Source organism: Danio rerio, chromosome 20 (genome assembly GCF_052040795.2).
Source record: "Danio rerio strain M-AB ecotype USA chromosome 20, GRCz13ab, whole genome shotgun sequence".
Taxonomy (NCBI): domain Eukaryota; kingdom Metazoa; phylum Chordata; class Actinopteri; order Cypriniformes; family Danionidae; genus Danio; species Danio rerio.
In genome coordinates, this window is record NC_141040.1 from 48,665,353 (window position 1) to 48,692,068 (window position 26,716).

Genomic DNA, 26,716 nt, shown 5'->3' on the forward strand with positions numbered 1-26,716 from the left:
TGATGTTAAACAGAGCAAAGATTTTTTTTACAGTATGTCTGATAATGTTTTTTCTTCTGGAGAAAGTCTTATTTGTTTTATTTTGGCTAAAATAAAAGCAGTTTTTATTTTTTTAAAGCTATTTCTGCTAAAAAATTATTAGCCCCTTTAAGCTATTTTTGTTTTTAATAGTCTACAGCAAGGGTTCTCAAACTGGGGTCCAGAATCCCTCAAGAGGTCGCGGGATAATGAAAGGGGGTCGCCTGGTGATTTCCAAAAATCTATTTATTTTTATTAAAGCATAAGAATTACCATATTTTATCCACAACCTACTAAAAAGTAGCTGTTTATAGTTACTATATACTACTGTATATTGTTACTATAGTAGCTTATAGTTACTAATTCTATAGGATTGCGACCCCTGAGGTAATTACATTATATTAAAGACACAGCAATAGCTTCAGATGCAGCAGATTGATTTTATAATACCAGGTTAAACTTTCTTGCACATTTACAGCACTGTCATACATTAAAAAATATTAAACGAAGAATAGACTTGGGTCTATTGATGTGTGTGCGCCATTGCATGCAAGGTTTCTGTATTTATAACCGACTTAGGGGATATTGAGGGTAGCGAGTCACTGGCATTGTTATTTCGGGGGTTGCAAGCTGAAAAGTTTGGGAACTCTTACAGAGCAAACCATCGTTATACAATAACTTGCTTAATTACCCTAACCTAAGTTAACCTTATTAACCCAGTTAAGCCTTTAAATGTCACTTTAAGCTGTATAGAAGTGTCTTGAAAAATCAAGTCAAATATTATTTACGGTCATCATAGCAAAGTGAAAATAAGTTAATTATTAGCAATGAGTTATTAAAACTACTATGTTTAGAAACGTGTTGAAAATCTTCTCTCTGTTAAACAGAAATTGGGGAAAAATAAACAGGGGGGCTAATAATTATGACTTCAACTATATGTGTATTTATAATATTTACTGTACGTTAACGAAACAACAGCCACAAATCATTTATTTATTTTCCTTCGGCTTAGTCTCTATTTCAAAGGTCATCACAGCAGAATGAACCAACAACTATTCCGCTATATGTTTTACGCAGTGGATACCCTTAAAAATGCAACTTAGAACTGGGAAACACCCATAGACTCTCATATTCACACACACAATCGTACACTACGGCTAATTTAGTTTATTCAATTCACCTATAGCGCATGTGTTTGGACTGTGGGGGAAACTCGAGCACCTCGAGGAAACACAGGGAGAACATGCAAACTCGAACCAGTAACCTTTTTCCTGTGTTGTCACTGTTATTGTTTTTAAGTTGTTGCTCTTGGAGTTGTGGCCATATATTAAAAAAATAGACAACCACTTAATTATTTAGAGATCCCTAAACAAATGAATGTTCATAATCCTTTACCTAAGCCTAAAATGAGGAATAAAACTTGTCTTTGCTAATGCTAACACATCTGGTAAGATCTAAACAGACAAACCGCTGACAAGAAGCAGGCACAAATTGAAGCTTCCAGACTCACAGGAGACATTAATTGCAGTCCTGATCCTAGCGCTTGACAGATACCATCAGTACAACATCCTCAAGCTGTGCTCAAATGGGTATTTAACAGCAGATTGTGCAACATAGCAGACAAAAGCGACTAAAACTGGTGAATTCTGTCCAGTGGCCACACAAATTATAGCAGCAGTTTGTAATGGCATCATGCAGAATAACAGACAATCCATTTAAATATCTGAGTAAAGCACATTGCAAGTAAGATATCAATACAAGTGGATTCTTAGGAGACTGTAAAAGGATAACGTTTTTTAGATGTTATAAGCATCTTAAGACTATATATTATCTAGTGTGCTCTAAAACAGTCACTGTCACGATTACCAGCGATCGTATTTCATAAGATCGCTGGATTTCACTAACAATAACTCATGGACTACAAATCCGCTATTTCTGGACTACATTTTCATACATGCACTCCGGTCACACTCACACATGCTTCCTCATCTAGACTGATTACTCGCACCACCTGAGGATTGTCAGAGACTGATTGCACACACTATTTAAGCAGCACACTCACTCACTCCCATTGCTGAGTCTTGTTAACTGTATAGTAACACTACAACATGGTTTCCTGGTCTTGTTCCTCTGTGTTTTGACCTCAGCCTTGTTTACCTTTTGTCTCCGTCTGCTTCCTGCCTTTTGACCTCTTGCCTGTTACTTCGCCTACGATTCTGGACTGTCTTCATATACCTGTTTGCTCCTGTGTTGACCATTGCTTGCCTGACTTTGAATAAACCTGCATGTGAATCCAAACTTCTGTTGTCAGTATCACTCCCCGGGTTACAGTCACAAAATTCATACTTAGAAAATATAAACATCCAAAGCTTGTATCTGGTCCCTTCCACCTAAATGGATCAACAATAGATGAATAACCGGTTTGTAAACAAACAGGTTGCAGAAAAAAAAACAGTAGCGCTAGCATTTACAGCGAGGGAATAACATACGATGCAGTACAGAGTTTGTTGTTGTCTTAGAGATTAGTTATATTGATTACCTATTATATATTATTTACATAATGCTTTCAGCATATTATAACAGCTTGTCAAACAAAGCACAGTTATTCTGCAAAAAACACGTTAAAGTACGCGGCGTTCATCTGACAGGTCCATTTGCGATAGCACCCTCCCAATTAATATTGGATAAGATGAATGGCCAAGCATCCAGCCCCAAATATACAACTATCTTATTGAAACTCCAAGTGAATTTACAAGAGAGAAGTTAAAGGCCTACAAGTATTTGGATGCCAACAGTTTTGTTCTGTGTGGTCATGTGCAAGAAATAATCTTCCATGTTTACCAGATTCAAAACTTTGTAGTGCTAAAAACCGAGATTCTGCCTAGACAAGAAAAGAAGACGGAACCGTGCAAGCCCTGGGTAATCATCAACAAGCAAAACAACTGCATTCTGACAGCGAACTGCACCTGTACGGCAAGGTATGTGATCCTACATTTTTACATTTCATCCTTAGCATTCAGTGTCTGCAGTTTAATTCACCATCTTTAACTGTCTTTGCTGAAATCATTGATGCCATGAGTAATGTGTATGATTCAGCAGAGCGTGAACTAACCTGATATAAACTGAAAAGTCAAGCATTTTTAATTAGGTCCTCACTCCATTCAGCTCTTATGATGGCTCTTAGCCAAAGACATCTGCGGTTGGCATTAAAAGCAGTGTGGTGTACGGCATGGGCGTTGCTAGGTCTATATTTCTACTCAGCTCCCCTAAAACTTTTCCGATTAGCTCATAAACTTTAGACTAAATTATCGCCTTTGTCCCCTTTAAATATGATATGAAGATGGCGGCAGAATTCGGCTTCTCCCTGACTTTCGTTTTTCATTTGATCAGCAAACCACAGCTGTGCAGAGTGTGAGAACAAGGTGTGCATTTATCGATAAATTGTTGTAAAATATGCTTATTTGCAGTTCTTTGCCAATGGATACACTTGTATCACCAGTACCCCAATGTCATATAAGAACAATCGGGTTTCCAATCCTCAGTGGTTACCTCATAATAACAGCTGTTTCCTTCATGGAAAATGTAACTTAATGAACATTTTACTACTTTCATTTCAAAATGACCTAACATATTAAAATACATTACAGTGCATGTGGCATTATCTATACCACTGTCATGCACAGAAAGGACTGAACACAGTGACAGAACCACTTTACGAATATACTCGTTTTAACTGTCAAAGTCACTGACGGAGATAGAAATATCATGTGTTGTCTTGTATTAAAAAATATTTCCTATTTTAATATTATGATTCAGGTCGTGAAATATGTGGATTTTTTTTTTGAGCCCCCCTAAAATGAAAATCCAAAATTCGCGCCTGGTGTACTGTAAAATCTAAGTTGTCTTTTTTTGGCCTTTCGAGTTTGGCATCCTACCGCACAACACAACATGTTTGCTACTGTTACCGTTTTTTTTTTTATTATTATTATTTTTTTATATCACCTCATACTTCAGTTGCTCATCAAATCTTCTGACCAGTCAGATGCTCTCTAGTATCTGACATGTCCTGCCCCTTCTGGACTCATCTCATTTGATATTCATTTGACTAACTGTAAGTTTTATGACCTCAGAATAATAATTCCTAATAATTTTTATTGTATCTAGCTAGATAATGGATGTTAGGGTCTTCTGTGTGCTTGTTAGAGCCTTCTAGATCTCCCCAATTAAACAGCAGACAGCTTTAAAGGGTTATTTTGTTAACTCCTCGGGTTTGCTTTAAAGTCAGGTGTCACACACAGCTGACCCTGTTGGAGAGATCACTTCTGTTCTTATCTAAATCTCGTGTGGAATCTGAGCTTTTTGTGATCTGAATGAACAAAAAGAATGAAATATGAAACACTGGCCTAATTCGCCAGATTATTCGGCTGGTTTAAGTAGGTCACCTTTTGCCTCCGTCTATATTACAAGAGAGGGGAAAAGGGAGAGGAAGATACACAGCATGATTATACTATTGTTACATTGTAAGCATGCACAGAAAATCATGCATTCAATTCAAACAGGGGATAACATGTAAAATAAAAGACGTGAGTAAGATTCAGCAACAAAATCTACCCAGTTTTGTCAATAAATAGAGATCTAGCTCCTATATAGTTGAAGTCAGAATTGTTCGCTCTCCTAAATTATTAGCCTTTATATTTTTCCCAATTTCTGTTTAACGGAGAGAGAAAAAAAAAATCTTAACACATATCTAAACACAATAGTTTTAATAACTGATTTCATTTATCTTTGCCATGATGACAGTACATAATATTTTACTAGATATTTTTAGGATACTAGTATTCAGCTTAAAGTGACATTTAAAGGCTTAATTGGGTTAATTAGGCAAGTTGGGGTATTTAGGCAAATCACTGTATAATGATGGTTTGTTCTGTAGATTATCGGAAAAAAATTATTCTTGAGGGGGCTAATAATATTGAGGTTAAAATGTTTTTTTAAAACTGCTTTTATTCTGAAATAAAACAAAGAAGACTTTCTCTAGAAAAAAAAATGATAGGGAATAATGTAAAAAATTCCTTGCTCTTTTAACAAAATTTTAAAAATATTTGAAAAGGGGAATAAAAATAACAGGAAGGCTAATAATTTTGACTTCAACTGTAAATGATATAGACAATTTATTAACAATAACAATGCTACCATAAAGTCCTTCACAGCATAAAACAGCATCAAACTACCCTCACTGGCCACTTTATTAGATACACCCTATTAGAACCGGGTTGGACCCCCTTCTGTCTTCAGAACTGCCTTAATCCTTCGTGGCATAGATTCAACAAGGACCTGGAAATATTCCTCAGAGATTTTGGTCCATATTGACATGATAGCATCACGCAGTTGCTGCAGATTTGTCGGCTGCACATGCATGATGCCAATCTCCCGTGCCATCACATCCCAAAGGTGCTCTATTGGATTGAGATCTGGTGACTGTGGAGGCCATTTGAGTACAGTGAACTCATTGTCATGTTCGAGTCTGAGATAATTAGCTCTTTATGACATGGCGCGTTATCCTGCTGGAAGTAGCCATCAGAAGATGGATACACTGTGGTCATAAAGGAATGGACATGGTCAGCAACAATACTCATGTAGGCTGTGGCGTTGACTTGATGCTCAATTTATACTAAGAAAGAGTAGTGGAACGCTGGACGAGGAAAGTGGCAGAATAACTCGACACTGAAGGAAATAAGTAGCGGAGACTCTCGACGCTGAAAGGGGGTTGGGAGTTTGAGGTGGGAAGAGGAGAGGAGTTTGAAAGAGAGGGGGGTGGAGGAAACAGCGGAAGCATTCAATGCTAGAGAAAAGATAAGGAGATGTGGAGAAGCTCGACGCTAGAGAATATAGAACAGGAGATGCGGAGGAATTCAATGTTAGGAAAGTAAGAAAGATGTATATCGGCCAGGGCGAGGGGGAGGGGGGGGGGGGTGGGTAGGGTAATGATTGACTCAGAGGGAGTCAGAGCTCTGGGGGAAACTTCAAGACGAAGATAACTGGAGTGGAAAGCTCCAGTTATTTAAAATGTATCCGTAATTATCTGATAGGGCAGATTACGGAGCTAATGTGGTGCCAGCCGTGTTGATCATAAGCAAGTGATCCTTTCAAAATTAGTTTATTGTTTAAAGTGATCCTTTCAAAATTAGTTAATTTTGGTGGCCAGTGCGAATTGTAGCCTCAGCCTGCGTCCGAAAACACATACTTCCATACTATACAGTATGCTAAAATCAGTATGCGAGGCGGGTAGTATGTCCGAATTCATAGAATTCGAAAAACAGTATGCGAGAAGTCCCCGGATGACTTACTACTTCCGGCGAGATTCTGGAGTGCGCATCCCATGCACGCTGCGCTATCCCATGATGCCCCGCGAGCGAATTCATGAATGGGAGTAAAGCGACACAAATGACGCAGGTACGTCACGTGACTATGTCAAAATGGCGGATGTAGTACGTCGGAATTCCATTCATACTTTTCACATTCATACTGTATAGAACGTACTTTTCTAACGGCCGAATAGTAAGTTTGAATTCAAATGCAGTACCTACTGAGTAGTAAGGGGTTTCGGACGCAGCCTCAGTTTCCTGTTCTTAGTTGACAGGAGAGGCACCTGGTGTGGTCTTCTGCTGCTGTAGCCCATCCGCCTCAAAGTTATACGTGTTGTGCTTTCAGAGATGCTCTTCTGCATTCCTCGGTTGTAACGAGTGGTTATTTGAGTTACTGTTGCCTTTCTATCAGCTCGAGTCAGACTGGCCATTCTCCTCTGACCTCTGGCATCAACAAGGCATTTGCATCCACAGAACTGCCCCTCACTGGAAATTTTTTTTCTTCTGACCATTCTCTGTAAACTCTAGACATGGTTGTGCATGAAAATCCCTGTAAATCAGCAGTTTCTGAAATACTTAGACCAGCCCATCAAAAACCATGCCATGTTCAGAGTCACCTAAATAACCTTTCTTCCCCATTCTGATGCTTGGTTTGAACTTCTGCAGATCGTCTTGATCATGTCTACATGCCTAAATGCATTGAGTTGCTTCCATCTGATTGGCTGATTAGAAATTTGTTAACGAGCAGTTGTACATAATAAAGTGGCATGTGATTGTATATCACAATTTTTTTTCACCTGAAAAGTACTTTACACGTGCCTCATCCTACAAGTTATATTGTAACATGAGATATTTTGTTCAAAAATATATGAGTCAGACCACAATATCCATTAAGGGTATGAATAACCATGTAACTGTGTCTTACTGAGAACAACTGGGTCTATGCTTTGAAGTCTGACACACCATTAGAAGCATTAATTCCGCAGAGTTTCATGCATGCCGAGGGAGATATGAAAGTGCCTCATGCTGAGGGATGGTTATCTTAGAGTACAGTGCGGTATTAACTTTCACTCCCCCCTGGACTTAAATGGAGCTGGGACTTCCAGGAAGGACCCAGCGCCAAGATATCTGCAGAGTGGGCTACTTTCCAAAACCATATATTATAATAGTAGCTTGTTGTATTACAAGGATGAACTAAAGCTTATTTATGAATGAACTAAACTGACTGAATATACATGCACACACACACACACACACACACACACACTCAGTCAACATTTAAAGTAGTTGAAGTAGATCAAGATTCTCTGTATTGTCGTAAGATCAACTTTTAGGTCAACTTTGATGAAAGGATTTGATTGACTTCAAATGTTGATTACGGTACAGTTGAAGTCAGAATTATTAGCCCCCCTGTTTATTTTTTTCCCGAATTTCTGTTTAACGGAGTGTAGATTTTTCAACACATTTCTAAACATAACAGTTTTAATAACTAATTTCTAATAACTGATTTATTTTTGTCATGATGACAGTAAATAATATTTGACTTGATATTTTTTAAGACACTTCTATACAGCTTAAAGGCTTAACTAAGTTAATTATGTTAATTAGGCAGGTTAGGGTAATTAGGCAAGTTATTGTATAACGATAGTTTGTTCTGTAGACTATCGGGGGGAAAATAGTTTAAAGGAACTAATAGCTTTGACCTTAAAATGATTTTTAAACAATTAAATACTGCTTTTCTGACTTCAACTATATATATAGTTGTATATAACTGTATATATATATATATATATATATATATATATATATATATATATATATATATATATATATATATATATACACATATATATATACAGTTGAAGTCAGAATTATTAGCCCCCCTTTGATTTTTTTTTCTTTTTTAAACATTTCCCAAATAATGTTTAACAGAGCAAGGAAATTTTGACAGTATGTCTGATAATATTTTTTCTTCTGGAAAAAGTCTTATTTGTTTTACATCCCTATAGGAATGGGCAAAAATACATTGAAATGTATTTTAATATAAAATACAAAATACCTCAATTTTAGGTGTATTAAAATAAACTACAAAATACAGCAGCCACAAATATATCAAAATAAAATACTGTATTTTGAAAATACATTAAAAAAAATACATGAAATTAGCATGAAATTTATTTGCAAACCTTCTATTGACCGGCCTATTGAATTAATCATCTTACCATTAAACTGACTTAGTAAAGTAAACAATGATTGACAGCAACAGCATTTCTCTGAGCAAGTTTAATTCAGCTTCTTTGCACCTTGTTCACCTTTACTGTACATTAATAGGTATTCATAAACTTTTGTTTCTCTTTGACTGCAGACGCATTGGGTTTGAATCCAAGATGAAGCATTTATAGTCATTTAAAATTTGTTATTTTATTGTGTGTTTTGTTATAACATTAGTCTGACATCCAAATGAACTCTTTGTGAATAAAGTGGTGAAGTTACTCATCCTTTCAATTGCTTTAGTCACATGACCTGGCTGATTCGAAACGTTTCAAAGCAGTGTTTCGAAACATATTCGATTTAGGATCTCAACACCGTGTCGAAACGTCAGTTTCGCGTCAGCCATCCCTATCAAAATTCCCCCTTCCTTCCACTAATATAGTCCACCTAAATGAATGAATGAATGAAAAAGTACTGGAAGATGCAGTTTTGTTTGTGCTTTGCTGGTTGATAACTCCTTTAGATTGATTTGGTTTTCAATTTCGTGGTCAGATACTGTGATAGTTATTTAATATTCAGCGAGTGTACTATTAGTAATGAAACAAAGTATTTTGATTTCTGTTATTTAAACACATTACTTTACAATTCAATAATCACTCTGGTCCCCCAGGCTCTGCGCTGGTTAGGGAAATTTGAAATTGAACTAAAACACTCCATAACAATTGGCTTAAGATTGTCAATTAAAATTAGTTACTTTGCAACCTGCAGAATCTGGGAATAAAGAAACATTTTAGAAATTTAATAAAAACTATTTCGAAACGTGGCGAAGCAGTGGCGCAGTAGGTAGTGCTGTCGCCTCACAGCAAGAAGGTCGCTGGTTCGAACCTCGGCTCAGTTGGCGTTTCTGTGTGGAGTTTGCTTGTTCTCCCTGCCTTCGCGTGGGTTTCCTCCGGGTGCTCCGGTTTCCCCCACAGTCCAAAAACATGCGGTACAGGTGAATTGGGTAGGCTAAATTGTCCGTAGTGTATGAGTGTGTGTGTGAATGTGTGTGGATGTTTCCCAGAGATGGGTTGCGGCTGGAAGGGCATCCGCTGCATAAAAACTTGCTGGATAAGTTGGCGGTTCATTCTGCTGTGGCGACCCCGGATTAATAAAGGGACTAAGCCGTCAAGAAAATGAATGAATGTATTTCGAAACATATATGTATTTCTTGTGGTCAGATATGGAAGTTCATTTGCCTCTCAAACTCTCACAGTGCATTATAGGTATACTGAAGCTGTTGAGTGTACATTGTTGTTTTTGTACACTGATTGAGTGCACTTCAGAACGTCCACTATAGTTTTGACACCACTACAAATGGCTACTCCTTACACCCTGTCCTAACTACACATAACTCAACAAGATTCCAGCAACAAGCAATTTGTCTGTCCGCACCAGACATCACACAAAAAGAAAAGAAATAAAACCAAAGCCCTTTAGAAGCACAGAATGTAATGGAAATTATAAGGTATATAATCAAATGAATACATATTAAACACATGCTAAGTGACTGTATGTCTTAAACTCTATGTTCGGTACTAAGATCTGAGGTAAATTTCCTGCTGCTGCTTTCAGAACGGCAATAAATGTCACATGAAATGGTATTCAAAACTCACAATAGTAGCATTTAACACTGAATAAAGCCCATAATCAGTACCTGAGGTGATCATTGTCATAGTAGTTTATGCTGGAGTTCAGCCATGAGTCCATGACATTGCAGAAATAGAAACCATTTCTAAAATAGAAACTTTGTGCATCACTGTTGCAAAAACTTGTTTTAAGATGGAAAAGATAGCTTTTATAGCATGTAACAGCATCACATGTAGTAAGGACACGGTGTAAGGTGCTCTGTGTTCTGGATGTTTTACAGCACTGCTAGGGTCACTGAGCCTCCAGCAAGCCAAAAATATACTGTAAATATCTAAAAGCAGGAAGAGTACGCTGAATTTAAGTCAGGCAAATACATCTAGAACTATTAGAGTTACTTTCCATGATTACATTTCAGGGTCAAGTTTGGTGGTAGCCTTTCTTTGGCTGATTGATATATTGAGCGCAAGCCTGATCTACTGGAAGTCTTTCTTGGTTTCCGAGCCCATGCGTGAGAGAGCGGTGGGAAAGAGTGTGAACCAGTACAGCAGGCGCAGGCCAGAACTGCTATTTTTACCACAGCTTACAGTATCCGTCTACCAGAGCCGGCAGGCGGTTTCTCTCAGTCAGCGTCAAATGAAATCAGATGCACATGCTACCTGAATGCAACTGCCTCTTATAGATTTGTTGGCACATTTAAACATGAAAACATGTCAGCAGAAAGCAGCATGGCACGACACACTCATGGTTTATATATCATCAATCAAGAGTATTCTAGAAGAGGTGTCGGAGAGAGAAAATGAGTATATACTGTATACTGTATTTAAATATCTTGAAGGGAGTAATCTCTGAGATGTTTCCCTAAGTGTCTTTTGCTCTCCAAGGTTGTATTTATTTTTGAAAAACACAGCAAAAATAGTACTGTTGTGATTATTACATTTTTAAATGATGTTGTTGATTTCTAATATACACTCAAACAATAGTTTTAGTAGCTTGTTCAATCAACTTATTTAAAATGAGCTGAAATATCACAATTCGTCAGCTTTTTTTTAAACAAATTAATTGTTACATGTTTAATCCACTTAAGTTTCTAAAAACAATTAGGTCAATTTAATCTGTATTTTTGGGAGAACATGAAGGAATTGTGTGGAACGCGGCATTTTTAAAGTAGTATGTATGCTTAAGTATGTTTAAATATACACTGTGAAAAATGCTTGGTTCCACACAATTGATTTGTGTTGAGACAACGTGAAGAAACATATTGGTTTTTACAAATTTAAGTTGACTGAACATAAAACAATTAAGTTGTCCCCAAAAAAACTCAAGAATAAGGTTGTTTTAGCTTATTGTCAATAAGACGTTTAAACAAACAGCAAATATAACTATTTGAAAGTACAGTGATCATTTTAATTAACAGATTTAGTGCTCAGCACATTTAATATACACAAAAAATATTTTTTGCTGCTTGTTCAAACTACTTATTTAAAATGAGTTGAAACAACACAACTTTTGAGATTTTGTTGGGGCAACTTAGTTATTTTATATTAAATCCACTTAAATGTATATATAAAACAAATAATAATAATAATTTAACTTGATTTAATTATGTTGTCTCAACACAAAATGAATGTGTGGAGCCATTTTTTACAGTGTGTGATCAATGTGTTTACTGTAATTTGTCAGTCATTTAACCATTATGTACTGTTGATGATGTTTTCATCTACTCTGTGGTGATATTGAGTCTTAATTTGGCCACACCTATTCTGTGTTTGGTGACAGAATGATTTTTGATGATAAACTTTATTTTTGACACATATTTCAGCAAAATGCTTTGTATTTTTAAAACTCATTAACATCAATACACTCTGGACAGCTTTACTTCCCTTTTTATGTTCAGGATGAAAACATCCACTGAATTAAACTGCTGTAAAAATGTATCAGATTAATATTTTTTTATTTTTTGCATAAATCTGTTAATCAGCCTCAGTCCTGATCAAAACTACTAAATTGCTTATAAAACTGCAGGATTTTAACTCTGTAATTGCCAAATTTATAAATGATGTCACTGGTTTGGTGGTAGAAAAAAAACACAAAATGATGTATTTTCAATATAAAAAGTAGTTGTGGACTGGATTTTTATCTACCTTTTATCAAAGTCTTGGACAACATTTCCTTTGCTGAATTGTTTTTGAGTGATTTTCATATTTATTTCCCTAATATACTGTTGGTGGCTGTTTTTGCCCCTTTGACTTCCATTATAACCACATAGATTTGACTGCAAAACCCTGACACCGTATGATCATGCATTTTTGATTGTTGCTGGTTTTCCCTGTTGAGAAGAGGTAAAATTGGTAACTGTTACTGTTGATCATCAGTTGGCACCATTAACCCTTTAGATCAGGGGTTTTCAAACTTTTTCAGCTGAGGGCCCCTTTGTGTAGGGCGAATTCTTTCGGGGACCCCCAAAAAATAAAAATCACACCACCCCCTCAAATTAACAACTGTACTTAATTTTTTTTAAATTGTATTATTCAATACATTTATATTATTATATATTATTCAATACATTTATATTATCCACTATCTGGATTAATTTTTGTAAGATGTTAGTTGAGTTGACATGGTTTCAGTGCTTCAATCTATTGATCAAATTTTCATGCGCAGTGTTCATTGTGGTCTTCTCTCACTGGATTCCATCAAGCCATATTTTGTGTTCGAGTCATCACGTTTACACAGTTTTTTATGCCATTTTTATGCTTTTTTTCTGCCTATGCACAGCTAGACTCTTCTGTATTTACCCTTACAGCTGAGACTCTAAATGTATCTAAAGATTTAAAGCTTTAAAGTTTTAAAGAGTTTTGTCATTCATCAGCCTGTTAACAGTTAATTGTACTGTTGTAACTAGCAATACTACAATAGAGGCTGTAGTGGTTCAGAGTGTTTTGTTTATTTTTATTCCTTTTTTTGTGCACATCATAATTTACTCAGGTCAACAATCCTGACTTACACTGATAAAAAATAATTTCCTAAATGCAATCTAGAATTGGGTATTCAAGTTCAAAGAGCCACAAGTTTCACTTTGCATAATTTTAGAAGCTTTGCTGACTTTAAAATGTTCATACCAGTTTGTTCTATTAATAATAATACTGAACATTACATTTTAATTAGTTACACAAATAAATATGGGGAAAAAGTGGAACATCTTGAAAAAAATGCATTTATATTCAGAGTATTAAAATTTGATCAGATATGTTGAGCTCCATTAAATACAGAGCACTAATACATTTTAATTTTTAATAATTAATTAGCTCTATAACATAACACAAATAGATACATTATAATTTTTATAGGCTATAGTGGTTTTACTCAGGGTGTATACAATTTAGTTTTTTTTTTATCATCCAGTTATAAACCAATGTGAGTAAGAGTAAGAGTCCACTGCAGAGCTCATCCAGCTGTCATTAGTGTAACAGGAGTGAAACTCGCTGATGTGATGACAGCTCCATTCATTGTTATTGCAGCACTTTTTGCTTTACAATTTTAATATGTTTGTTTGCCATGCTGCAAAAAGGACCGTCTGATATTTGTACAATGCAAAGTGTAAAGCCTGTCGCACTTTGGACGAGGTGCAATGTTGTGCCGTGTCTTTAAAATGCTATTTGTTCCCCATGAGTAAAACCTGCGCAAAGAGGCGCGCGCTCCGCAGCACCCAGCTGATCGATTACTTAGGAACGCAAGCTTTATACAGGGAAGTGCTTTCAGTCTCCGATAATGTTCTTATTGATCATGTATTTTAACTGAAATATTGTCAGTAAATAGACCTGAGCATTCATTTAGTTGTTTAGCGTAAAAGAGGTAAGCATAAGTGAAAGGTAAACGCCGTCAGGTGCAGCAGACAAGAGCCAAAAATCACAGGAAGTGCCCGGCCAGAAGCGCTTATTCAATAAAAGTCCCCGTGCACAGAGGCGGGCCGCTGCGCTTCTTTTCCTGTTTCACGAAAGTGTCAACTGCATTTAAATGCCATAAGCATAAAGCTTAATTTTTGCAGTACTTTTGAGCTCAAATTATTATAAAAAATATATTAACCTTCAGAATGATGCGGGACACAAAATTCATCCATGTGGGCCCATTGATTACCCCTTATCTAAAAATTTTTGCGGCCCCCCTAGCGCCATCTGGCGGCCCCCAGTTTGAAAACCCCTGCTTTAGATAACCTGTGCAAAAAAACTTAGCTTCTGGCTTTTATATGGAGTATAACAGCAAATTAAAGTGTGTGTTTGTGTGTCTGAGTGTGTGAGAGTGACCTTTATACACTTATCTTGATGCATATGAGAAAATCAAAATATGCATCTCAGCTCTCAGAACTACATGGAGTAAACAAAAACAAAGACTGTATTTATGCACCATCAAATGTGGTTATAATGGTAGTCAATAGGGCAGAAACAGCCACCAACAGTAAATAAGGGGGAAAAAATATATATAACAATGCATCAAAGCCAATGTTGTTACTAATCGTTCGCATGTCCAAGAGTGTGATAAAAGAGAAACGAGAAACAAATTCAGTCAACAATTACTTTTTAGATTGAAAATACATTATTTTTGTGTGTTTTTTTTTCAGATTTATGCCAAAAAATATTAAAAAGATTTTAGTATTAATTTCTTACTGCACTCTGAAGTGTACACATCTTCATTCTGTTCAATCTTAGTCTCATATTACAGCCTGCTATGTAGTGACCAGCTCAACTCATTCCCAGAACCTGAAACTCTGGCTGCGTCCCAATTTCCAGAGTGTCCATTCTAAATGGCAGAATATGGCCTGAGCATCTTGAATCATAGTTAAGTTGAAAAGGAATGCCAGATGTGTTTGGATGGGATACTATTTCTGATTAGGTTTTAAGTCCTGTTTTTCAACTAATATTACTACACTGTTAACACTAGAACACACTGTAAAATACTGGGCTCCACACAATTCCTTCATGTTGTCCCAACACAAATGGAAAAAAATTAGTGAACCTTTTTGATAAATTTAAGTGGATTGAACATAAAACAATTAAGTTGTCCACAGAAAAAAAAAGAATTGTGTTCGTTCAGCTAATTTTAAAGAGCCTATATTATGGGTTTTTGAGAATTACCATCCATAGCACAGCACTAAGTGAATAAAAACATCCAGCAAAGGGTTAAATCTAAAAGTGCACTGTGCACCATCTTTAAAATGATTCATTCTTTTGTGTTCAGAGTCAGATGAATGATTCATCCTTTGTTCGGATCTTTTGTCTTAACGCATCAACATTGATATAGGACATCACCAAATATTAACTTCTGAATCTAGTAAAATGTGAACGCGTCTGTGAGGGATCATAGGATTGATCATGACGCAAAGATTACCATCACTGAGAGATAGCCAGACATGCGGCTATGGGTAATAAAGGGTTAAAGTTTGTTTTCACAACAATACCATAGTATACCATGTGCTGTTTTTGTTCCTGCACAATTACTGTAAAAAATATGGACGACGCGACAGCCCTTTTTCCCATTGAACGCCTTGAGGGCAAAACGCCTGCTTGACGGGCACAAACTGTCGCAAAAGACTGCTGAAATTGGAGCCAGACATGCGCAGAAGGATTGTCTGATGGAGCCAGAGGAGGAGCCGCGAAAATGAGCAGAGTCGAGCTTCCAACCAAACGCTTTATGTAAAATCAACCACGCCCCCCGAACTTCTCAGCATGCGTTTGCTGTCATATCAACACAAATGGATGTAATAACGTTAACAAATATGAGGGTTTTATATATTCAATCGCGCCAGCTCCAGGCCGCAGCGCATAACTTACTCGCGGCGTCGCGGGCTGATTCCGGCTCGCATGCGGCAGCGCCTGCTCGCTCGGCCGCCGCATCTGGCTCGATTGACTCGGGCTGGAATTGGGTAGTGAGTCCAGGCATCCGGAGTAGGTCCAGCAGAGGTAACATTAGTCAGTCTGAGCTCTAAGAGATAAGTCTCCGGCAGGCGAGAATCTAGCCGGAACTGTGTTTTGCTATCTGGGTGGCTAGGCGTGTATCAGCAAACTAATAAAGCCCGAAAAAAGCCCTGAACTTAGCGAATAAACAGTGTTCCACCAGGATCATGTATGTCAGAAACTATAGTTTACTGCTGAACTCATTTTGTCATGGTAAAATAACACAGAAATCGAATAATAACATTTCAGTCTACTTCAGTCTCCTGCCGAAGCTCAGACGCCGCGCTTTGAGAAACTGTCAATCACAGCTGTCAATCACGATGACACGCCCAGCATTAAATTACTGCTAAAAACAAACTGTTCACAAAAATGAAGATCTGCACCTATTTCAGCACAATAACCAGTGCCTTAATCGACCAGAACTATCTTTCGGGACATTTTATTGCAAGTGTAATATTTTTTTTTATTTGGGCTCAAGTCTCCTTCATTAACACGGAGGAGGCGGGCTTTATGACTTGTACTGCAGCCAGCCCCCAGGGGGCGATCTAACGGCCGAAACCTTCACTCAAACGTAGGCTTGCGGCACACTTGTTCCTGCACTATTAACCCTTGCTGTATACAGTAATATAACTTATAAGTAAAATAACTTAATTATACAGTAAATAGCTGTAAAATAGCCAGTGGTTTGTTGTGATAAAAGGAAACAGTATTTACCAAAAAAAAGAGCAGGATTTGTATGAAATTGTGAAGTGCAAAGAATAAATTACAGTAATTAACTTTATGTAGCCATGCAGTTGAAGTCAGAATAATTATCCCCCCATTTAATTTGTGTTTTCTTTTTTAAATATTTCCCAAATTATGTTTTACAGAGCAAGGAAATTTTCACAGTATGTCTGATAATATTTTATCTTCTGAAGAAAGTCCTATTTGATTTATTTCGGCTAGAATATAAGCAGTTTTAAATTTTTTATAAACCATTTTAAAAATTGTTAGCCCTTTTAAGCTTTATTATTTCGATAGTCTACAGAACAAACCATTGTTTTACAATAGCTTGCCTAATTACACTAACCTGCCTAGTTAACCTAATTAACCTAGTTAAGCCTTTAAAGGTCACTTTAAGCTGTATAGAAATGTCTTGAAAAATATCTAGTAAAATATTATTTACTGTCATCATGACAAAGATAAAATAAATCAGTTATTAGAAAAGAGTTATTAAAACTATTATGTTTAGAAATGTGTTAATAAAATTGTATCTCTGTTAAACAGAAATTGGGGAAAAAATAAACAGGGAGGCTAATAATTCTGACTTCAACTGTATATACCATTGAGCACTGAACTGTGACTTACACATAAGGAAGTACAGTCGAAATGATTAGGCCTCTAGTGAACTTTTTAGATTTTTTTCAAATATTTTCCAAATTATGTTTAACCGAGCAAGGAATTTATCACAGTGTATTCTATACTTTTTTTCTTCTTGGGAAAGTGTTATTTGTTTTTTTTTTTGAAAAATACAGAAAAGCTAGTAATGGGGTATTTGCCGAAGCATGCTAATAGGACTTTTAATTTGCCAGTAACCTGGGTTAAGGGCTTCTGGTGAATGTATGCCATTGCAAAATCTGCGCGTTTAAGGTCTGTTTTCTTTTAAAATCAGCAATCTTCACTGGCTAATATCCTATTTAAAGTGGGTCTCAGATTGTACAACAAGCACTGCATTAAATTATATTTTTCCCCGCCATGTTTTTATAATATGAGCATTTATTTTACCACAGTATATTCAATAGAGCTTCTGCGCTAGCCTGCCGATTCTGACAGGCACATGCGAGTAAACTGCTTTTTGTCTCATTTTACACTTGAGCAACTAAATGAATGCCAAAGTCTGTTTAACTGATTGTATTTCAGTTACATTACAACATCGATGCTGTAAAAAGAATCGTATAAAATGGGAAAAAACTCACAATAACAGATCACCGGACGTTTATCAGTATGGGAACAACTTTAGCTCGGCTTATACCCTATATAGAAGAGCTAAACAATTCTGACTTCAACTGTATGTTCTAGAATCAAGAGAAGCCAACACGCCCACTAATGAGTATGACATCACTACTACATTGCCTTTGAAACTGGACACCTAATAGTGGTTTTCTCTTCACTGCCATTACAGTGGCCTAATTCTGGAGTCGCTGCCAATCACTTGAGTGTCTCTTTGGAGCATATTTATACATAGTGTTGCCATTGTTATTAATAGTGCCGCCAGTCACAGGAGGTCTGATGGCTTCCTGTGCTCTAATAATAATCCCCAGGGGATCCTGTTTCGCTTGGCATGCCACCATGACCTCTGATAATATACAACCTCAACATTATGCTACATTATAGGGGGGTCCTATTGTGCAGTTTTTACAAGATGTAACATAAGCCTCAGGTCCCCCAGCATGTGTCTGTGAAATTTTCATTCATTATTGTACCATGCTGTAAATGGCTGGTTTCATATGCTTCTCTTTAAAAGCAAATGAGCTTCAGTTTCCCACCCGACAAATGACTTGACTATTGCAGATACACACATTTCAATATCGAAGTTCAAACAATATATTTGACTTGTTGCTAACTTTTATTGCCCGATTACAGCTCTAGCGTGTACACAGGTCGTTGTTTTAGGGGTGTGTTGCTTTACATGAAGATTAGTTTCGCCTTCCTGCCCAACTTAATAAGGGGGCAGAGCCAAGAGCTCCCCCTCTTTTTGTATGGCAACAGACAGGCAGACGGAGAGAAGCAACATAAGTGAGATGTTACCTGACCGGATGTATACCTCACCGGTGAGCTGTCTGACAAAAAAGCGCCCTTCTGAATCAAATCAGCAGGATGCCCGACTTCTACTGCAGTTTCAATTTAACTCATGAACATTTCATTCATGTCTTCGTGACAAACTAGGGTATTAGGCGCAAATAAAGCCTGGTTTATACTTCTGCGTCAAGTGACCGGCGTAACCCATGGCGCATGCAACGCGCGTGGCTGTGCATTTATACTTCTGCGCGCTGTCTCTGTTGGTCTGCATTAACACTTCCAAAACGCTAGTTGGCAGGGAGATGTTAATGTTCCTCTGTGTCGAGTTTCTTCGCTGGTGTTTTGTTTTTTCTGAACGCTTCCTGAATGTACAAGTGGCTCAAACTCGCTCATTTTTAGGCAGGAACCAGCGGACGTGAAACAACTTTAACTATGAGGTAAACACAAAACAAAACTTTCCATCCGAAGCTCCTTCATGGGACTCCACACTTGTAAACAATCGCTCCATCGGGCTCGCCCTGCTCGCGCAGCTCTCGATGCCGCCCAGACTCGTCAGCGCTACCAAGGTGACCAATCACAGAGCTTGCACTACACAACGACGGTGCAACGTTACATTTTTTGAGAGGTGAGCATTAGCAACACTGACGGCCACGGCGTAGGGATATGTTTCAACACGTAGGCTGCGCCGTAGCATACGCGAGCGCCGTAGCATTCGCGTGCACTCGACGCAGAAGTATAAATCAGCCTTAAGGAGTAAGGACTGGTGAGAGTGTTTTGGAATTTAATATTGCACGCCAAATGGAAATAAAGAAGCGTCTGCATTTCGGGATGTGTGTGTGAGCGTATATGTGTGTGGGTGTGTGTGTGTATGCTGTCCATTACTGAGAGCCGCGTGTCATACCTGCTAACACTCCCGTTTTTCCCGGGAGTCTCCCATATTTCACACCCATCTCCCGTTTTGCCCCAAATCACCCCCCCATATAATTCCTTAACTCCAAGATTAATCTAGATAAAAAAAACTCATCTATGCCCCCCTATAATATATATATATATATATTTTTTATTTATATATATATTTTTTTAATTGGACAGGATAGTAGTAAGTATTGACAGGAAAGTGTGGGAAGAAGAGAGGGGGGAAGGATCAGCATAGGACCTCAAGGCGGAAATTGAACTCAGGTCGCCATGCATGAGCACCAGAGTGCAAGTGTCGACACACTAACCGCAACACCATTGGCGCCGACAGTAAATAATATTTTACTAGATATTTTTCAAGACAATTAGGGAAGTTAGGGTAATTAGTAAAATCACTGTATAACAGTTGTTTTTCTGTAAAAAAAAATAAATAAAAAAATCAATAAAAAATATAGCTTAAGAGGGCTAATAATATTAACCTTAAAATGTTTTATAAAAACTGCTTTTATTCTAGCCAAAATAAAACAAATAAGACTTTCTCCAGAGAAAAAAAAATATAGGAAATACAGTAAAGATTTCCTGCTTTGTAAAACATCATTTAGGAAATATTTGAAAAAGAAAATTAATTTTTGACTTCAACTATATGTCAATGGTTCTGCTGGCAGTGATGGGTAGCCTGTGTGTAACAGGTCGCTCACCCAAAGTTGCAAACATTATTTCAGGTTTAAGAAATCTGGAAGCCACAGTAGCAGAATTCATCTAGATCCACTAATATACAGTAAGTTTTAGAAACCTTATTTTAAGGTCGAAACACATAGTGCTGGTTTAAGCCTTGGCTGTAACTGTAGACGAACGACTCTCCAGCTCCACACACAAAACATTTACTCGATTGATTTTCGTACGTTTCAGCCAAAAAGCATGTCACCGAATACTGATGACTTGACTGTCTCTGGTGGCTGTGCTGTATCTGGTTCACTCTTGGGCTCGAGGGCTCTTACTGAAGGCCCTGCAGTGCTATATTAAGTACTGCAGAAGGGCTGTATTGACGTCTGCAGTGAGTCTGACCCTGTTCGCTGCTCTGAGTGCTAATGACTGCCAGAAGCTCATCTCGTAGTCAGTGCTGTCTGACTCTAGCATAGTCCTGCCTCAAGCTATTTACACCAGTCCTAACACAGATGTCTCTGTCAAGACACAGCAGATGCATCTTGTTATTATGACTTTTTATCAATACTGAAAATATAGGCTATACATCCAGTTTCATATATATTATAGCAGATCAGTATGCTTTCAGTCAGTGGATTTGCTGTTAATGCATGAATAAAATGCATTATTGTTTAGTTACTTTCAATAAGAAACTCATTTTTTCTCATGTATTGACACATATTGATGTGGCATGACAGATCCCTGCATACATGTATATGTGCTGAAGCCCACCATTTCATCCTGTTTACTACTAGTTATAGCACCAAATAAACTCAAAATGAGTCACGTAGTATTACAATTACCTTAAGTAAGCTATTTAGTGTGTGCAGATCCATTGAGAAGAGCATTTATCCAAATCTTTTACTGCCTTAGACTATATATTTGTTATATGTAACTTAACCAATTATAGATGTTTCTATTATTTGACAGATCCCTGCATTTACATGCTGAAATCCACCATTTGTTCCTCTTTACTATTAGTTATAGCACCAAATAAACTTAAAATGTGTCACATAGTACAGGTCCGTAGCCAGCCTGGTGTTCTTTTTTCTCAAATAGTGGACCTTTTTGCAGTTATACGCCTCAGTTTCTATTTAACTATGAGATTTAAATATTGCATTTGAGTGACTTTTTTGCTGGATTAGCTAGTCAGATGTCATCATAACCACACTTTTTGATGTACAACAAATATTTCCTAAGAAATTGCAATAAAAAATTAAAACAAGACTAATTTTTAAAATACAAATTTATTACAACATACATCATTAGGAAAAAATAGCAATCTGTTAAAGTTTTAAAGTAAAAAAAACTGTAGCCTACTGTCATTTATTAGACAAAAACAAACTGGCAAACACATTTAACTGTCCTCAGTCACTATTTTGCCATTTCAATAAAAAATAATAATTAAAACAAAATAATAATAATAATAATAGTAATAATACAACAATAATAATGAATTCTTCAGAATTTTTCAAGCCTCTTTGGTAAAAAAAGTGCATTTGAAAATTCCTGGATATCAACAACCGCTTCTGGGGCCTCATGTACGAAGACTTGCGTGGAAATCATACTAAAAACGTTGCGTACGCACAGAAAAAAATTCAGATGTATGAAACACTGCGTAGGGCGAATCTCACACATATTCTTTTGTACATCCGAATGAACGTGAAACTGAGCGCAACATGCACAAGTACAAAACCCCTCCCTGCCTCCTCCCCCTTATGAATATGCTAATGACTCTACTTTGGCAAAACCCAACAAAAAAGCAATGGCAAAAGTAAGCCAAAAGAGAAACTTTGAACAGAATGAGAATTAGGGGTGCTGCTTTCAGAGGTAGACCGGAGAAAAGCGGTGTTATTTGCAAGTTTGTTCTCCGGAATTAAAAACAACAAAAAGTGGGAGAGTTTAGCTGATGCGGTTAACACAGTTGGGTCTGAACATCGCACTGAGAGAATTAAAAAAGAAATAGTGTGATTTATAGGTGTAAAATGTTGCAGTGCCTTTAACAGTCTCAGTGGCGCAGCTCGTAAGACGCATTTCAACATGTTTTGACACGTTCGAGCATGAACTCGGTTCGAATCCAGCGTCTGATGAACTCTTTCTTCTTTTTTCCCCCGCTACATATCAGATTTTGCCAACTATTTATCACGAGAAAGACAAGTAGGAATCATTAATAAGTTTGTGCATCATATTTTATTTGCACATTTATATAATGGAAATATTTCTGATTCACGCATACAAATTCATCTTCAGATAGTGTCTTTATAGCAATGTGCGAGCAGTAGATAGCTCAGATTACATTGGGAAAACAGGCGACAGCTGCAAATTGTGCTTTAATGGTTAGCTGGTCAACTGTATGGTACGGAAACCTTATATACCTGCTAGATGAATCCGTCTCATACAGCTGCCATTGCAAGGCTCAGACACTTTGTAGAGAGGAATTTAACACAACTGCCTATAGGAGTCGCCAATGGAAATAAAACAGACACGCACAAAAAATATGCGTACGCCAACCATAAAGCTGGCGTGGAGCTGCGCACATTTCCACATTCAGTTTATCATTAGTAAATCCAAACGTGAGCGATTCTGAGCGTGAAACCTGGCGTACACAAAGTACATGAGGCCCCTGGTGCTTCACACCTTTTTATTGCAAATTTTTATTTCAGAAATAAGCCGAGGCTTGAACCAGCGACCTTCTTCCTGTGAGGCGAATGTGCTACTCACTGTGCCATCGCATCACCCTTTTTTTTAAAATTATTATTATTTTCACTGTGCCATTTTTTTTTTTTTTTCAATTTTCTCCTCGTGTTTCACCCTTCCAAAATTAAACTTTATCATTGCAACTGGACTATATATATTTATTTTCTTCTTTTCTTTCATTTTTCATCCTGGATCAACTCATATATCAATGCATACCACAACACACACTGCTGCAACATGAACACACCAGATCACAACAAAAATGTACTTAAGGCAACCAATCTAGGACTTAAGCTCTTTGGTGCATTTCACAACATGCAGGACAACAAATTAATCAAGCTTAAGACACAAATCAAGTACTATAAAGACATTCCTGTCAGATTATTTTTAATTATTATTATTTTTATTATTATTAATTTATTCAGGAATTACTGAAATTAAAGAAATGGATTTTCAGTAGTAGCTTAGACTTTGAGACTCCACTGGTTTATATACAAAACAATATAAAAATAATAAGTGGAAAAGGCATTCATTTTCTGGTTCACTTGGCAACATCCTGTATGTCACGTTCAACAGTAAAGGTCCAAAGTTCAAGCAATAACAATTATAAGGACCTATTATGTACTTGAAGACCAAGCAATTGAACACTATGAAAGAACAGCAGCATTTATCAACTTCTACCTGTGTTAGCACTGGAATATTTAGAGGAAAGAAAACATTAAACAAGAGGAGACAGAATGTTGTTATCGACATCCTGTTTCCTGTCCATTTAAGCTGGTAGTCTGCACTAGCCGCCCAAATGAAATGTCAGACTAACAAGAATTCACAGCAGTGGATTGTTTACCTATGTAATGCACAACGCATGTCTGTCCTTTCTTCGGAAAGGTTCTTCCTGTAAAGAAAGAGGAGAATGAGACAGTTAGTCCAAAGATGATTCATACCATGTGAGCCTTATACTGAAATATCCACTGTCTGGTGATGAAAGGGGCTGTTTCAACTTGTAGCTAATGTTATCAGTTCATTAACTCATATCCGACATTCCTATTGACCGTTCACTGACTGTCTGATGTGTATTGCACATAAGAGCTAACTCAAATGGCCATGTCATTGCTTGATGACACACAGCTTCTGCATAGTACAGCAGACAAAACAATGAGGAATTACTTGCAGCAATATTAACACAGAAGACAATCCAAAATACAATACATTGGAGGATGTGAAATTAAGAACTTCACAAACATGTGCAAAGTCAATACTGGACAACAGGTTGAAATAATTGAGGGCATATAAAAAGAAGATCACAAGTAACTACACCAGGTACAGGTGAACGTAATCATTGGTTAACTAAAGGCTTCGACACAACAGATCGACTTTTGTTAGTGCTTAACTTCATCGCTGTGTGAGACGTTTACTCATGATCAAACACAAGAATGCAAACTCACTCCCTGATGTTGCATGCTGCTTAATGAACTTGCCAGCCATGAAAGAAAATTAACTCACAATCGAATCCTTTGACTGAATCCTATTTCATTAGCAATTCCTACATAGCAACTCCTTCATTTCGACATATTTGTAGTTGTTTATAATTGTTTTTTGTGTCAAGACACCAATAAAACAAGCTGCTCCATGTTCATCGTGTCTTCGTTTGCTTCATCGTGAGGAATTTGTGCTCACCTAGCACCACCATGTTCACTGTATCCACTAAAGTGCCAATCTCACTGAACGATCAGTTTTTAATGTGGTGCATCAAACCAAATAATCAAAAGAAACTCGACACAGAGGAACATTAAAACCTACTGTCAGCTAGCATTTTGGAAGTGTTATTGCAGAGCAACATAAACAGCAAGCAGAAGAATAAATGCATGACTACATGCAAGGGATCACGGCAAACACTCAATGCAGAAGCATAAATCAGACTTTAGGTCGCAACTGTCCCAAAACCAAACACAGGTGAACCTAGTCAATGAATCATAGTAACTAAACCAAACACAGGTGAACACAATCATAGATTCTTAAAATGCCAAACATAGGTGAATGTAATTTAAAAATCACAGTACAAAAAAACTAAATTGAATGTAATCACCATACATACACAGGCCATACGTACACAGGTATTTTTATGAATGGAGTTTTTCCCACTTTTGTAAAAAAAAATCGGAATAATAAACACACTGTAATGCATGTTGGCATGTAATACATGTGTTGCTGGGTTCACACCAAACGGGGAATTAAGTATTTTGTGAGTCAAGAGCATCCAAGTGAAGATGAGAACAAAAGGTGAGAACAGCAAAGGTGAGAACAGAGGTGGATTATCGTCCCACGGTGCCAACGCTGCGGAATATGCAGTACGTTTGCCACGATTATGCGGAATTTGCCTCAGTCGCATCTTCCGTGTTTGGAGTGAACCCAGCAGTCTTGGCCAATCATAAAGGAGAAAGCAGCGTGACATCATGCTGACATCATGGGGCGAAAATTCCAGTTGTATTGTCGAAATGACCACACTGATTTTCAAAAAATCTTCACCCTGGCCGGAGTTTTCAGACAGTTTTGTTTTCAGTCACCCAATATTTTCATGAGAACAAACAGCAAAACCAAGTAGGAAAAATTGTGTTTTTAAAAATAACCTTGTTCATGTGGACTGAATAAAGCATATTAGTAGGGATGTAACGGTATTGTAAATACCGTCATACCGCAATATTAATTTTTTCCGATATTACCGTAGTCGCATGACTCGGTAAAACTATAGGTCTTCTGAGAAAATTTGCTCAGGCGAATGAAGCGAACGGGAGGTAGCGAAAACTACAATTCCCATCAGCCCATGCTTGACCATCATCCCTTGCGGTCTGTTGTCGCTACAGATCCAGTAATGCGGAAATGGAGTGTGCTGCTAGAAGCGGGGATGAAAAAGAGCTGGAAAACTCTAAAGCGGGTGTTGTCGCCGCGCGCGTACTGAATAGCGGTGTTGTCGCCGCGCGCGTACTGAATAGCGGTGTTGTCGCGCGCATACTGAATACCGGTGTTGTCGTGCGCGTACTGAATAGCGGTGTTGTCAGCACACTGTTCAGATTGATGCAGACATGAGACCTCTATCTTCCTCATGGTTTGTCCTCTCAAGTGGGGGAAAGACAATGCACAACGTTACCCACTGCTGTCAACCTGGGCCAAGTCATATCTCTCTTGTCCCAGAAACCTCAGTCCCAAATGAGAGGGTTTTTTTTTCTGTTGCAGGGGACATTGTAAATGCCCAGATATACCAGCTTTTACCAGATTATATTTATATGATAATTTTCCTTTAAACCCATCTCTATCTAAGTGAGTGAGTGATTAAATGTTGAATGTGATGAGTTTTCAACAATACTAAATTGAAACTTTATTTTTTTACATGGTTTAATATTTTTTTGTTATTAAAATTGAAGTTCCTGTTTTAAAGCTTACAGATAGATTGCTAATTTG

The 26,716-nt window shown here is 37.3% G+C and overlaps 1 protein-coding gene and 2 long non-coding RNA genes across 4 annotated transcripts in view; all 3 read right to left on the reverse strand.

Moving 5' to 3' along the window:
* fkbp1b (FKBP prolyl isomerase 1B) overlaps positions 1-26,716 on the reverse strand; it is a 34,733-nt gene that overhangs the window by 2,019 nt on the left and 5,998 nt on the right. Inside the window, 1 exon segment of one of the 2 annotated variants that reach the window (NM_200812.2) lies at positions 24,108-24,155. The exons of the other annotated variant lie outside the window; for it this stretch is intronic. Coding sequence (NP_957106.1) covers positions 24,108-24,155 — 48 coding nt within the window. 2 annotated transcript variants of the gene reach the window in all.
* LOC147839457 (uncharacterized) lies at positions 3,862-9,518 on the reverse strand. Its single transcript, XR_015519186.1, has 3 exons — positions 8,383-9,518; positions 7,955-8,079; positions 3,862-4,861 (listed from the first exon to the last, which is right to left on the reverse strand). It is a non-coding gene; the product is annotated as an uncharacterized LOC147839457 (long non-coding RNA).
* LOC147839458 (uncharacterized) lies at positions 12,115-19,984 on the reverse strand. Its single transcript, XR_015519131.1, has 4 exons — positions 18,784-19,984; positions 16,772-18,585; positions 14,425-15,714; positions 12,115-12,610 (listed from the first exon to the last, which is right to left on the reverse strand). It is a non-coding gene; the product is annotated as an uncharacterized LOC147839458 (long non-coding RNA).